This window comes from Petromyzon marinus, unplaced genomic scaffold, assembly GCF_048934315.1.
Source record: "Petromyzon marinus isolate PM22_M1 ecotype Great Lakes invasive population unplaced genomic scaffold, UKy_Petmar_22M1.pri1.0 PM_G_Scaffold_7, whole genome shotgun sequence".
NCBI classification, from domain to species: Eukaryota; Metazoa; Chordata; class Hyperoartia; order Petromyzontiformes; family Petromyzontidae; genus Petromyzon; species Petromyzon marinus.
The window spans coordinates 5,979,191-5,993,221 of NW_027423024.1; the positions used below are offsets into that span (position 1 = coordinate 5,979,191).

General features: G+C 45.2%; 1 protein-coding gene across 1 annotated transcript in view; it reads right to left on the minus strand.

The window, feature by feature from the left end:
• Positions 1-5,730: 5,730 nt before the first annotated feature.
• The window catches only part of LOC142920190 (uncharacterized), a 40,642-nt gene continuing 32,341 nt past the window's right edge, over positions 5,731-14,031 (minus strand). Inside the window, exons 3-5 of the mRNA XM_076062657.1 lie at positions 10,901-10,966; positions 8,670-9,631; positions 5,731-5,744 (exon numbers count right to left, since the gene is read on the minus strand). Coding sequence (XP_075918772.1) covers positions 5,731-5,744; positions 8,670-9,631; positions 10,901-10,966 — 1,042 coding nt within the window. The remainder of the gene's footprint in view (positions 5,745-8,669; positions 9,632-10,900; positions 10,967-14,031) is intronic.

Below are 14,031 nucleotides of genomic sequence, written 5' to 3' on the forward strand. Positions count from 1 at the left end.
CATTGGATTCAAAGCCATCCACATAGCCTCAAATCTGCATTAATGCCAATGTCTCCGTAGCTGGTAAGATCATAGTATTACAGGACGTCCTCTCACGCGCTAACCCAGACTGATGTGAGTGCACGATCTCTGTATTAGTTTTTTTTATTGTCCTTAACTCAAATCAAACAATATGCAGTTCAGGTAAAATAACATTCCTTTTTAACGCTTTCCAACCAAGGTTGAGATGTTAATGAATTAGCTCTGTTCGTTCATATCTGCCCATCTGTCTGTAGCATGGCATTTCGATAACCATCTTAAAGATGTATGGACTGATGCTGTACAAGAAGGATGTGGAGCTGAGTGGGCTTGCCGATGACCGGTACCAGCGGTGTCAAGATCGGCCTCTGTGGAGGAGGCTCGTGAAGCACGCTGCTGGGCAGTTGGAGGCAGTCGCCCTCCAGTAACAACGGAGGGCGGATGAGCGACGCTCACAACAACCAGCAGAGCGCCGGCCACACCAAGTCGGTGCAGTGGTGCCTCTGTCAGTCATCTTATTGAGCACACGGCACTTGGGTCTGTCCTGTGAGCTGGCAGAGAGTCTTCGACACATCACGTGGCCTCAACACGTAAGACAAAACTATAATTCGTGTTGTAGAGAATGGACCTCCTCCTATACGTGTAGCTTTTAAGTGGTATGCCTTGTAACTGATGAATGATCCGAGTGTGCTACCTATTTAAAAAGACAATGAGTTGCTCCAGATGCTTCGTGGGACACAAAAACACCGTTTGACCTGTATCACAAGAACAACGGGTCCCACCTGAGTTCTCTGTACAGGTTACTTTCAAACACACACACACTTTGTCCTAACATCACTTATTCAATGTTTGACCCTTACAGATCAAATGTTACAAGTATACACAAAACCAGACAAGTATACATTCTAAATTATTGCCAGCCATATTAACAAAATTGGATTACTGCAGTGAAATATACTGCATCACGTTACATCGTATTAACAAGAAGCTTTTAAAAAAAGTTTCACAGTCTGCTTCACAGTGTATGTAAAACATACTGTTGTGTCATTCAAAACGAGTAGGCCATTGCATGCTGGCGTCTGAGTGAAAATGTAGTAAATTCTAAACATTACCTAGAAACTACACAACTGAGATGATACATCAATCATCGCCCCCTACTGACAGGCTCTTGTCCACATGCAGGCTGGTGCAGGGCCACCACCTTGTGCCACACAGGGGCAGCTGCGACTTGAGGATGCTCTTCGAGCGTGAGATGAGGTACAAAACTCCAAGTTGCTGAGGCGATTAACCAAGCACCATGTAAAATAAATTATTATGAGCTTATTGGCTCTTGCTCCTGGTTAGAGATCTACCCAACCCACGGGCCCACAAAGTGTTCAACTTCACATTCTAGTCATTAAAGGCCTGTGACAAAGGTGCATCTATTGTAGCGACATCGTCTCTGGCTTACACATCTACCGGGTCTCCACTTGTCTTTGTGTTATCTAGGAGCACGTCCACCCACACCTCCACTTCCACAAACTGCTGGGAGTTGCCTCGCTCAGCCTCAGTCAGAATTCTCCTCCTGCTTCACGTTGCCTTCATCAATGTGAAGGTCCCATTCTGGAAATGAATCTTCATCTTCACATTTCACCATCACCTCTTCATATTTCACCTTTATACCTTTAAAAGTGTCCAAGCTGGGATTTTCTTCCGGTTCGTGTTTCATGAGGGATGGGCTCATTGCGGCACTTTGACTTTTACAAGCTGATTTCAGACTCCAACTCCGCTCCTTGTGATGCTTTTGTGTTCTCTGGTGTCTTTGAAGATTTGATGAATCTGCAAATGCCTTCACACACACACTGCACTTGAAGGGTTTCTCTCCCGTGTGTGTTCTCTGGTGTGTTACAAGATGACATGAATCTGAAAACGCCTTGCCGCACAGAGTACACTTGAAGGGTTTCTCTCCTGTGTGTGTTCTCTGATGTTTTTAAGAGCAGATGACTGTGAAAATGCCTTCCCACAAACACTGCACTTGAAGGGTTTCTCTCCCGTGTGTGTTATCTGGTGTTTTACAAGATGATATGACTGCAAACGCCATCCCGCACATCGTGCACCTGAATGGTTTCTCTCCCGTGTGTGTTCTCTGGTGTGTTTTAAGAACAAATCAACCTGAAAATGTCTTCCCACAAACACTGCACTTGAAGGGTTTCTCTCCCGTGTGTTCTCTGGTGTGTTACAAGATTACATGACTGTGTAAACGCCATCCCGCACATCGTGCACCTGAAGGGTTTCTCTCCCGTGTGTGTTCTCTGGTGGTTCTGAAAAACTGATGGCCATGCAAATGCCTTGTTACACACAGTACATTTGAAGGGTTTCTCTCCTGTGTGACTTCTCTGGTGCCGTGTCAAATTTCCAGTCCGGTCCGTGCTGTATGCACGCTGGTCGCATTGTTGACTTGTCGTACCGAGCTGCGTTGAGTGCCTTTGCTCCATCAGACCAGCGTCAGCTGCAGACAGAAAATAAGAATATCCACATCATCTACACGTCAGTATCGAGCCATGGAGGAATGAATATATACAGTCACACGTGACTTACACGTCTATATTCATTAATGTATTCACGACTAGCTGTACTACCCGGCTTCGCCCGGGACTTGGATCCACCACGTCGGGCCGCCTTTGACTTCCCAGTGGCGATGTTTACATCGCAACAGGTACTCGTTTGAGGCTGAGTCGACCTAGGGGAGGCCCAGAAGCGGTTCAAATAATCGTCGCCGGTGGTGGCCGTGAGCGGGAATCGAACTCGGGTGACCGGGTTCGTAGCGCGGCGTAGCGCTAACCACTACACTACAATGAGTTACGCTTACACACACACAGACACACACACAGACACACACACACACAGACACACACACACGCAGACACACAGACACACACACAGACACACACACACACAGACACACACACAGACACAAACACACAGACACAAACACACAGACACACACACACACAGACAACGCTAACCGCTACACTACAATGCGTTACTCTTCCACATGCGAGGGTCACGTGACAGATTTGACGTCACGGCTCACTTGCCGTGCAAAAAATCTATACGTTATTGAGCTCCCCACCCCTAAAAAAACACAAAAGTGTATTTGTATAATGTTTGTACGGTGTACAGTCTGGAAAGTACCCACATGGCAAATTTACAGTTTGTTGCATGTCGGGAAGTACGCTAAACATTTTGAACAGACAACACACACAATCACAACTTTGCCTTTTATATATATTTGGAGATGCAGTGAAAAACTTTCCCAAAATTCATCACGCGGTTTCAGTTTTTTGATTTTCAGTTTGATTTATTTTGGTTATAGTCCCGTGAGCCATTCGGCTCTTGAATCGGGTGCAACCACAACAAGCGACAAAACAAAAACACGACCAAGAAAAACATCTTACAGTGCCTATGTGTGACTGTGCAAACAGCACTGTCATGGCACGCAATGAGAGGGCAAATGTCATAAATATTCCTGTAAGTCCTCGCATCTTCAACATTAATGTTGCCATAGAAACGTCGTGGGGTTTTATTTTCTATCTACGTGACTTTACCGAAAGAACCAAGAATATTAATTCCTGCAGTCACCAAAGTTTTAAGTCGAAACATTCACACACGTTGACAAAGCCTCACCTTGTGTTGTTGTGGGCAGGTCACTTCTGATAACAAGAGCGGTATAGCAGCTCAAGCGGGCTTGGCCTGCTAACAAAAGAACGAAAATAAAAACTGCGTGAATATTTACAATAAAACAAAGTTACAAAGTGGCGAGCCGGGTGAAGACAAATTAAACTTAAGCGAGATAATTAAAGTGAATGCAATCAGGCGAGGGCAGGAGGCAAGGCCCCGCGTGGCTAGGCCCCGCGTTGTAAAGTTCCAACCTGGACATCGATTCCCATGCTCGCTGCTACTCAACTGACATCCCTACGAGAGAGAGAGGCTCTACCTTGGTAAACAACAACAACCACCACCACCACAACGATGAGAATTTCTCACCTCGGATTTCAGTGCAAGCGCGCACACGGCAGCTTCCTGTTACCTCGCGACAGCAGGAAGTAGTATGACGTCACTTCCCTCCCACGAGCGGCTCTCTAACTGAATAAATTATATTTTGATTTAAAGCTTTCGTGACTGCAGTAATTCATATTCTTAGTTTTTTCGGTAAAGTCACGTTGAAGAGAAACAACAAAATAACAAAATATATATAAAACAATAAAAAAATTCTCACGACGTTTCGACCATAACTCAAACGGTCATCATCAGGTGTGTGCAAACCGACACACCTGATGATGACCGTTTGAGTTATGGTCGAAACGTCGTGAGAATTTTTTATTGTTTTATATATATTTTGTTATTTTGTTGTTTCTCTTCAACGTGACTTTACCGAAAAAACTAAGAATATGAATAAATTATGTTAATGAGGCCGGGCCATATGTCGAGGGATGGGGGCGTGGGTGCTGAACCCGTCCCAATAAACTCGCGACGGCTTTCACGAACACATTATGTTAATGAGCCGCCAGTCACTGGGCGTAGCTTTGCCCAAATAAGGATTGTACCGGAACATATCGGCAGTGACCAAGCAGAGGTGATGTCACGCTCAAGGGCGCGGTGGACGGGGGTGGGGTGAATACCTTGGTGACATGACGTCACTAGCGAGGCACACCTCCCCCTGGCGTTTCACAGCGATGAGGTCATGCTGAGTGGTGACGTCACAGAGCGGGAATGGAGTTTAAGTTGATTTAGATTCATTTTCCATTGCTCCATCTCTTGAACAGAGACCCCTTGGGTGCGTGAGCTCAGCAACTACAACGTGGACATTACTGTGTGTACACACTGTTTCTGTGTGTACACTATATGTATATACTGTGTGTGTACACAGTGTGTGTGTGTACACACACTGTGTATACACTGTGTGTACAGTGTGTGTGTACACTGTGTCTACACTGTGTGTGTGTACACTATGTGTGTACACTGTGTGTGTGTACACACTGTGTGCCTGTATCTGTGTGTGCCTGTGTCTCTGTGTGTGTGCCTGTGTGTGACACCTGATGATGATTGCTTGTGTTGCAGTCGAATTGTCGTGAGAATGTAATTGTTTTATATTTTTGTTATTTTATTGTTTCCCTTCTACGTGACTTTACCGAAAGAACAAGAATAAATATCAGCTCTATGTTTTCAAGTAAATACATTTTGGGTAGTGAATAAATTATAGTCTAAATAAGCTACACATGACGAATTGTAGGCAATTATAGTTATAATCAAAGACATTTTTAAACAATCACGTGGTCCCTGTAGTCGCCGTTAGAGACAATCTGCTTGAAAACAGTTCATCAACATATATGAATACATTGATTCGAATAAGCAGAGTTAATTTCCTATTTATGGCATGCCAGCTATGTGTCAGTTTTCGATATCAACATCACCTTATAAAAGAATAACATTTAAAATAAAAGCGCACAACTTTAACCGTGACGAACGCTGCCCTTTCCGTCGTTTTCACGCAGGGGGCGCTGTAAACCTACACGCACCCCCTGCATGCGAACGACGGACAGGCACACCTGGCTACCCCAGTAACATTCACCACAATATGCGCAGTCTGCTAAACGGCAGATGTAAAACATAACGTTGCGTCATTCACAACGCATGTTGGTGTCACGGTCAAAATTGGGGTGATTCCAATCATTATCGAGCACCCCCTGTACCAACGACGGAGGCGCAGGGACAGACGTTCGATTACGTTGGAATCGATCTGCAGACGGCCAGCAGCTCCGTGTCACCTTATCTCGATCTCGCAATCCCAAACAGGTGAAAGTCCGCATCGAACCGAACCCCCGGCAAGGCCGCCTACTTAACGACGAGAGAAAATTCACGCGAAATATCCTTCTCAACGAAGCCTTCTGGATGTAATATGAAATAAGCTTTTAATGAAGAAATAACAATCATCTAATTCAAAACACAACACGATTCAAAGATGTTTCATTTTAAAACTTCAAAACGGAGCACGGGGCGCTGGCGTGAATGCGTCCTTCGTGTGCCGTAAATGTTGTGACTTTCCTGGCCGAAGGCCCTAAAATGCTTGGACCCTCATTGGTGCACAGCGTCTCAACAACAGCAGTGGGGTTTGCTTCAACCGATAGGTACGAACATCCAGACGTGAATCAGCAAGGAGCATTTATAGTCCCAGTAAGACAAAATCTACGTCAACACGTAAGACAAAACTACAATTCGTGTTGTAGAGAATGTACCTCCTCCTATACGTGTAACTTTCAAGTGGTATGCCTTGTAACTGATGAATGATCCGAGCGTGCTCCCTATTTCAAAGACAATGAGTTGCTCCAGAGGCAGACGCTTCGTGAAACACAAAAGTACCCTTTGACCTGTATCACAAGAACAACGGGTCTCACCCGAGTTCTCTGTACAGGTTACTTCCAAAACACACACACACATTGTCCTAACATCACTTATTCAATGTTTGACCCTCAGACAAAATGTTACATGCACGCGCACAATCAGACAAGTATTCATTCTAAATCATTGACGGGCATATTAACAACATTGAATTACTGCAGCGAAATTGACTGCATCACGTTACATCGCATTAACAAGAAGTTATTTTACAAATGCGCACCGTCTGCTTAACAGTGTATGTACAACGTACTATTGTTGCGTCATTCAAAATGAGTAGGCCGTTGCATGCTGGCGTCTGGGTCAAAATGTAGCAAATTCAAACCATTACGCTACAAATAATAAATCACGGCGTTTCGATGGCAACACAAGCAATCGTCATCAGGTGGGACAAGCACAGCAGCAAGAAGAAACTGCTGGAGTAGGCGCCTACTTCTTCAGCAGTTTCTCTTGCTGTGGTTGTCCCACCTGATGACGATTGCTTGTGTTGTGATCTAAATGCCGTGATGTGTTATGTTTCTACCCACGTGGTGACTTTACCGAAAGAACTCAAGAGTGTGGATTCCTGCAGTCACGAAAGCTTGGAATCAAGATTGCCTACAAACTACACAACTGGGATGACACATCAATCATCGCCCCCTACTGACAGGCTCTTGTCCACATGCAGGCCGGTGCAGGGCCACCACCTTGTGCCACACAGGGGCAGCTGCAACTTGGGGATGCTCTTCGAGTGTTTCAGACGAGGTACGACACGAAACTTTGAGTTGCTGAGGCGATAAAGCAAGCACCGTGTAAATGCAATTGTTATAACATAGTGAATGCTTGGGAGCTTATTGTCTCTCGCTCCTGGTTAGAGATCTACCCAACCCACAGGTCCACAAAAACTGGCCGCCCTTACTCTGCAGGATGAACCTAAGAAATGAGTGTTCAACTTCACATTCCTGTCATTAAAGGCCTGTGACAAAGGTGCATCTATTGTAGCGACATCGTCTCTGGCTTACACATCTACCGGGTCTCCACTTGACTTTGTATTGTCTCGGAGGAAGTCCACCCACACCTCCACTTCCACAAACTGCTGGGAGTTGCCTCGCTCTCCCTCACAGTCAGAATTCTCCTCCTGCTTTACGTCGCCTCCATCGATGTGAAGGTCCCATTTTGGTGTTTAATCTTCATCTTCACATTTCACCTTCACTTCTTCGTTCTTCACCATCACTTCTTCCCTCTTCACCTCTTCACATTTTACCTTCACCTCTTCATATTTCAGCTCGATACCTTTAAAAGTGTCCAGGCTGGGATTTTCTTCCGGTTCGTGTTTCATGAGGGATGGGCTCATTGCGGCATTTTGACTTTCACAAGCTGATTTCAGACTCCACTCCTTGCAGATCTTTTGATGCTTCTGTGTTCTCTGGTGTACTTGAAGATTTGATGAATGTGCAAATGCCTTCCCGCACACACTGCACTTGAAGGGTTTCTCTCCCGTGTGTGTACTCTGGTGTACTTGAAGATTTGATGAATGTGCAAACGCCTTCCCGCACACACTGCACTTGAAAGGTTTCTCTCCCGTGTGTGTTCTCTGGTGTGATTTAAGAGCAGAGGAACCTGAAAATGTCTTCCCACACACACTGCACTTGAAGGGTTTCTCTCCCGTGTGTGTTCTCTGGTGTGTTTTAAGAGCAAATGAACCTGAAAATGTCTTCCCACACACACTGCACCTGAAGGGTTTCTCTCCTGTGTGTGATCCCTGGTGTGTTTTAAGAGTAGATGAATCTGAAAATGTCTTCCCACACACACTGCACCTGAAGGGTTTCTCTCCTGTGTGTGTTCTCTGGTGTGTTTTAAGAGCGGATGACCATGAAAATGTCTTCGCACACACACTGCACCTGAAGGGTTTCTCTCCCGTGTGTGTTCTCTGGTGTTTTTTAAGAGTAGATGAATCTGAAAATGCCTTCACACACACACTGCACTTGAAGGGTTTCTCTCCCGTGTGTGTTCTCTGGTGTATTTTAAGAGCAGATGACCGTGAAAATGCCTTCCCACACACACTGCACCTGAAGGGTTTCTCTCCTGTGTGAGTTCTCTGGTGGGTCTTAAGAACTGATGGCCATGCAAATGCCTTGTCACACACACTGCACTTGAAGGGTTTCTCTCCCGTGTGTGTTCTCTGGTGTCTTTGAAGATGAGATGAATCTGAAAATGCCTTCCCACACACACTGCACTTGAAGGGTTTCTCTCCCGTGTGTGTTCTCTGGTGTGTTTTAAGAGCAAATGAACCTGAAAATGTCTTCCGACACACACTGCACCTGAAGGGTTTCTCTCCCGTGTGTGTTCTGTGGTGTTTTTTAAGAGTAGATGAATCTGAAAATGTCTTCCCACACACACTGCACTTGAAGGGTTTATCTCCCGTGTGTGTTCTCTGGTGTGTTTTAAGAGCAGATGACCATGAAAATGTCTTCCCACACACACTGCACTTGAAGGGTTTCTCTCCCGTGTGTGTTCTCTGGTGTGTTTTAAGAGTAGATGAATCTGAAAATGTCTTCCCACACACAGTGCATTTGAAGGGTTTCTCTCCCGTATGTGTTCTCTGGTGTTTTTTAAGAGCAAATGACTGTGAAAATGCCTTTCCACACACACACTGCACTTGAAGGGTTTCTCTCCCGTGTGTGTTCTCTGGTGTGTTTTAAGAGCAAATGAATCTGAAAATGTCTTCCCACACACACTGCACTTGAAGGGTTTCTCTCCCGTGTGTGTTCTCTGGTGTCTTTGAAGATGAGATGAATCTGAAAATGCCTTCCCACACACACTGCACTTGAAGGGTTTCTCTCCCGTGTGTGTTCTCTGGTGTGTTTTAAGAGTAGATGAATCTGAAAATGTCTTCCCACAAACACTGCACTTGAAAGGTTTCTCTCCCGTGTGTGTTCTCTGGTGTATTTTAAGAGCAGATGACTGTGAAAATGCCTTCCCACACACAGTGCACTTGAAGGGTTTCTCTCCTGTGTGTGTTCTCTGGTGGGTCTCAAGAACTGATGGCCATGCAAATGCCTTGTCACACACACTGCACTTGAAGGGTTTCTCTTCTTTGCGAGTTCTCTGGTGCTGTGTCAAATTTCCAGTCCGATCCGTGCTGTATGCACGCTGGTCGCATTGTTGACTTGTCGTCCCGGCTTGCTGTGCTGACTGCCTTTGCTCCATCAGACCAGCGTCAGGTGCAGACAGAAAATAAGAATATCCACACCATCTACACGTCAGTATCGAGCCATGGAGGAATTAATATATACAGTCACACGTGGCTTACACGTCTATATTCATTCATGTATTCATGACTAGCTGTACTATCCGGCTTCGCCCGGGACTTGGATCCACCACGTCCGGCCGCCTTTGTCTCCCCAGTGGCGATGTTCACACCACAGCAGTTACTCGTTTGAGGCTGAGTCGACCTAGGGGAGGCCCAGAAGCGGTTCAAATAATCGTCGCCGGTGGTGGCCGTGAGCGGCAATCGAACTCGGGTCACCGGGTTCGTAGTGCGGCGTAGCGCTAACCGCTACACTGCAATGCGTTACGCTTTCACATACACACAGACACATACACACACAGACACACACACACACAGACACATAGACACAGATACACACACACAGACACACACAGACACACACACAGACACACACACAGACACACACACAGACACACACACACAGATACACACACACAGACACACATACACACACACAGACAATGCTAACCACTACACTACAACGCGTTACTCTTCCACATGCGAGGGTCACGTGACAGATTTGACGTCACAGCTCACTTGCCGTCCAAAAAATCTATACATTATTGAGCTCCCCTCCCCCCCTAAAAACACAAAAGTGTATTTGTATAATGTTTGCACGGTGTACAGTCTGGAAAGTACCCACATGGCACATTTACAGTTTGTTGCATGTCGGGAAGTACGCTAAACATTTTGAACGGACACACACAATCACAACTTTGCCTTTTATATATATTTGGAGATGCAGTGAAAAACTTTCCCAAATTCATCACGCGGTTTCAGTTTTTTTTATTTTCAGTTTGATTTATTTTGGTTATAGTCCCGTGAGCCATTCGGCTCTTGAATCGGGTGCAACCACAACAAGCAACAAAACAACAACACAACCAAGAAAATCATCTTACAGTGACTATGTGTGACTGTGCAAACAGCACTGTCATGGCACGCAATGAGAGGGCAAATGTCATAAATATTCCTGTAAGCCCTCGCATCTTCAACATTAATGTTGCCATAGAAACGTTGTGGGGTTTTTTGCTTCATTGTAAAAAAAGAAAAATGATTATCTGTTATTTTAATTTTATTTTCTATCTACGTGACTTTACCGAAAGAACCAAGAATATTAATTCCTGCAGTCACCAAAGTTTTAAGTCAAAACATTCACACACGTTGACAAAGCCTCACCTTGTGTTGTTGTGGGCAGGTCGCTTCTGATAACAAGAGCGGTATAGCAGCTCAAGGGGGCTTGGCCTGCTAACAAAATAAAATAAAAACTGCGTGAATATTGACAATAAAACAAAGTTACAAAGTGGCGAGCCGGGTGAAGACAAATTAAACTTAAGCGAGATAATTAAAGTGAATGCAATCAGGCGAGGGCAGGAGGCAAGGCCCCGCGTGGCTAGGCCCCGCGTTGTAAAGTTCCAACCTGGACATCGATTCCCATGCTCGCTGCTACTCAACTGACATCCCTACGAGAGAGAGAGGCTCTACCTTGGTAAACAACAACAACAACCACCACGACAACAACCACAATCGCAATGAGAATTTCTCACCTCGGATTTCAGTGCAGGAAGCGATATCTTCCTGTTGCCTCATGACGTCACGCGGCAGCAGGTGACATGACATCACTTATGGGCAACGAGACACGCTCCTCCCACAATGAGCTGCTCCGTAAATAAATTAGAGTATGATTAAATTATGTTAATGTGCCATTCGATATATTGTAGGTGCTGAACCCGTCGCAATAAATTCGCGACGGCTTCAAAGATTACATTATGTTAATGAGCCGCCAGTCACTGGGCGTAGCTTTGCCCAAATAAGGATTGCGACTGGACCGATAACGGCAGTGACCCAAGCGGAGGTGACGTCACGCTCAAGAGCGTGGTGGACGGGGGAATGCCTTGGTGACATGACGTCACTAGCTAGGTACACCTCCCCCTGGCGTTTCACGCCGATGAAGTAATGCAGGGTGGTGACGTCACAGAGCGGGATTGGAGTTTAAGTTGATTTAGATTAATTTTCCATTGCTCCCTCCCTTTGGTGCGTGAGCTCAGCAACAACAACGTGGACATTATTGTGTATACTCTGTGTGTGTGTACACTGTGTGTGTGTGTACACTGTGTGTGCATACACTGTGTGTCTGTGTATAGTGTGTGTGTGTACTGTGTGTGTGTACACTGTGTGTGTGTACACCGTGTGTGTGTACACTGTGTGTACACTGTGTATACACTGTGTGTACACTGTGTGTGTGTACACTATGTGTGTACACTGTGTGTGTGTGTACACTGTGTGTGTGTGTACACTGTGTGCGTGTACAGTGTGTGTGTGTACACTTCTAGATTTAAAGCTTTCGTGACTGCAAGGATCCATACTCTTTGGTTCTATTGGGTAAAGTCACGTAGGTCAAAGACGTTGTACTGTCCCCTGACGATATCCTTGTCAGCTTCGATGTGGTCTCTTTGTTCACCAAGGTCCCAGTACCTGATACCATTGAAATAATTGAAAATTTGGTCCAACATGGACTAGACCCCGACACACCTGCACTGGTTAGGCACTGCCTCAACAATACCTACTTTACTTGGAATGGCTCCTACAAAAAAAATGAGGGTACCCCCATGGGATCCCCCTTATCACCAGTGATAGCCAATATTTTCATGGACAAATTTGAATCAGACGCCATCCAGACTTCCACCCTCAGACCTTCCCTGTGGAAGAGATATGTGGATGACACTTTCGTCATTTGGCCACATGGCCTCCAAGTTCTGAACCTTTTCCTACACCACATTAATTCCAGACATCCCGCCATCAAATTCACCATGGAAGTGGAGAAAGATGGCAAGCTACCATTCTTAGATGTTCTGTTTGAGAGGAGACCTGATGGCTCATTGGGGCATTTTGTCTACAGGAAACCCACCCACACAGATTCCTACTTGAAACCTGATTCCCACCACCACCCAGCCCAAAATAAATCTCTCATCAAAACTTTATACCATAGGGCTCATTACATTTCGGACCAACACCACCTGACCAGTGAATTAAAACATGTACACCTGGCCCTCAAAAGGAATGGTTACTCTGACCGTACCATCCACCAAGCTGTCTCTCCCTCCATACAGAAACAACCACTTGATACTCCGGTCAAAACCATCACACTTCCATATATAGCAGGCGTTACTAAAAAGATTTCCAAAATTCTAAACAAACACAAGATCCAGGTCCGGTTCAATACAGTGCACAAAATTCGTGATCTGATCCCATCCGTGAAGGATGTCATTCCTGATTTACAGTACCCCGGGGTTTACAAATTGAGTTGTACCTGTGGTGATTGCTATATCGATGAGACAAAGCGACATGTCTCTGACCGAATTCGCGAGCACAAATCAGATTTGAAACACGGCAAAACGAATTCTTCTGCCGTGGCTGATCACTGATACAACGCTGTGGGGGATCACGATATAATTTTCTCCGATACCAAGGTTCTTTGCAAACCCACGGGCTGTTATCAGAGATTTGTTCATGAAGCAATTCAGATCTACAAACACAGACACAATTTCAACCGAGAGGATGGTTTCAAATTAAGCAACCATTGGAAAGATGTTCTAAACCGAACAAAACATTAAACTAATTTCAATGATACAGTATATTTTTTAAGTAGTGGTACCCCAAACTTTCGCAGCTCTTATAAATTCCCTTTTCACACCATCAATAGGTAAACTCCCCCTCCCCCCCCTTCCCCCCCGCACCAAACGGCACGTACACCACCTCTTTCCTAAAATCCGCCAATCAAATGCTAATTTTTATGCAAATTTCTTTGTCAGAACACCTTGTTTGCTCGCACACAGTTTAAAGGTCCGCTGTCTGAGCGTGGTTGTGTTTCGCTAAATTCTCCTGTTTGATGAGTACTTGGTGCCTCGGTGAATGTATATGCTCTGACTTTAACATAGCTATTTCTGTGACCAGTTACAAGCTAATCACTCAGCTATTTCAATGCTAAATTCTATGCTAATTCCTTTGTCAAGGGGTACCTCTGCGGATGTGTATACTTTAACTTAGCTATTTCAATGAGCCATTTCAATGCTAAATTATATGCTAATTCCTTTGTCAAGGCGCTTTGTGTTTTTCTTCTCACACAGCTTAAAGGTCGTGATCTAAGCGTGGCTTCTCCCACTCCAGCGCTGTCCTCCAGACAGTCTCGTCCCTTCACCTGATGAAGGCCGCTTGTGTTGTGGCCGAAACGTCGTGATTTTTTGTTATTTTATTTTCACCTACGTGACTTTACCCAATAGAACCAAAGAGTATGGATCCTAGCAGTCACG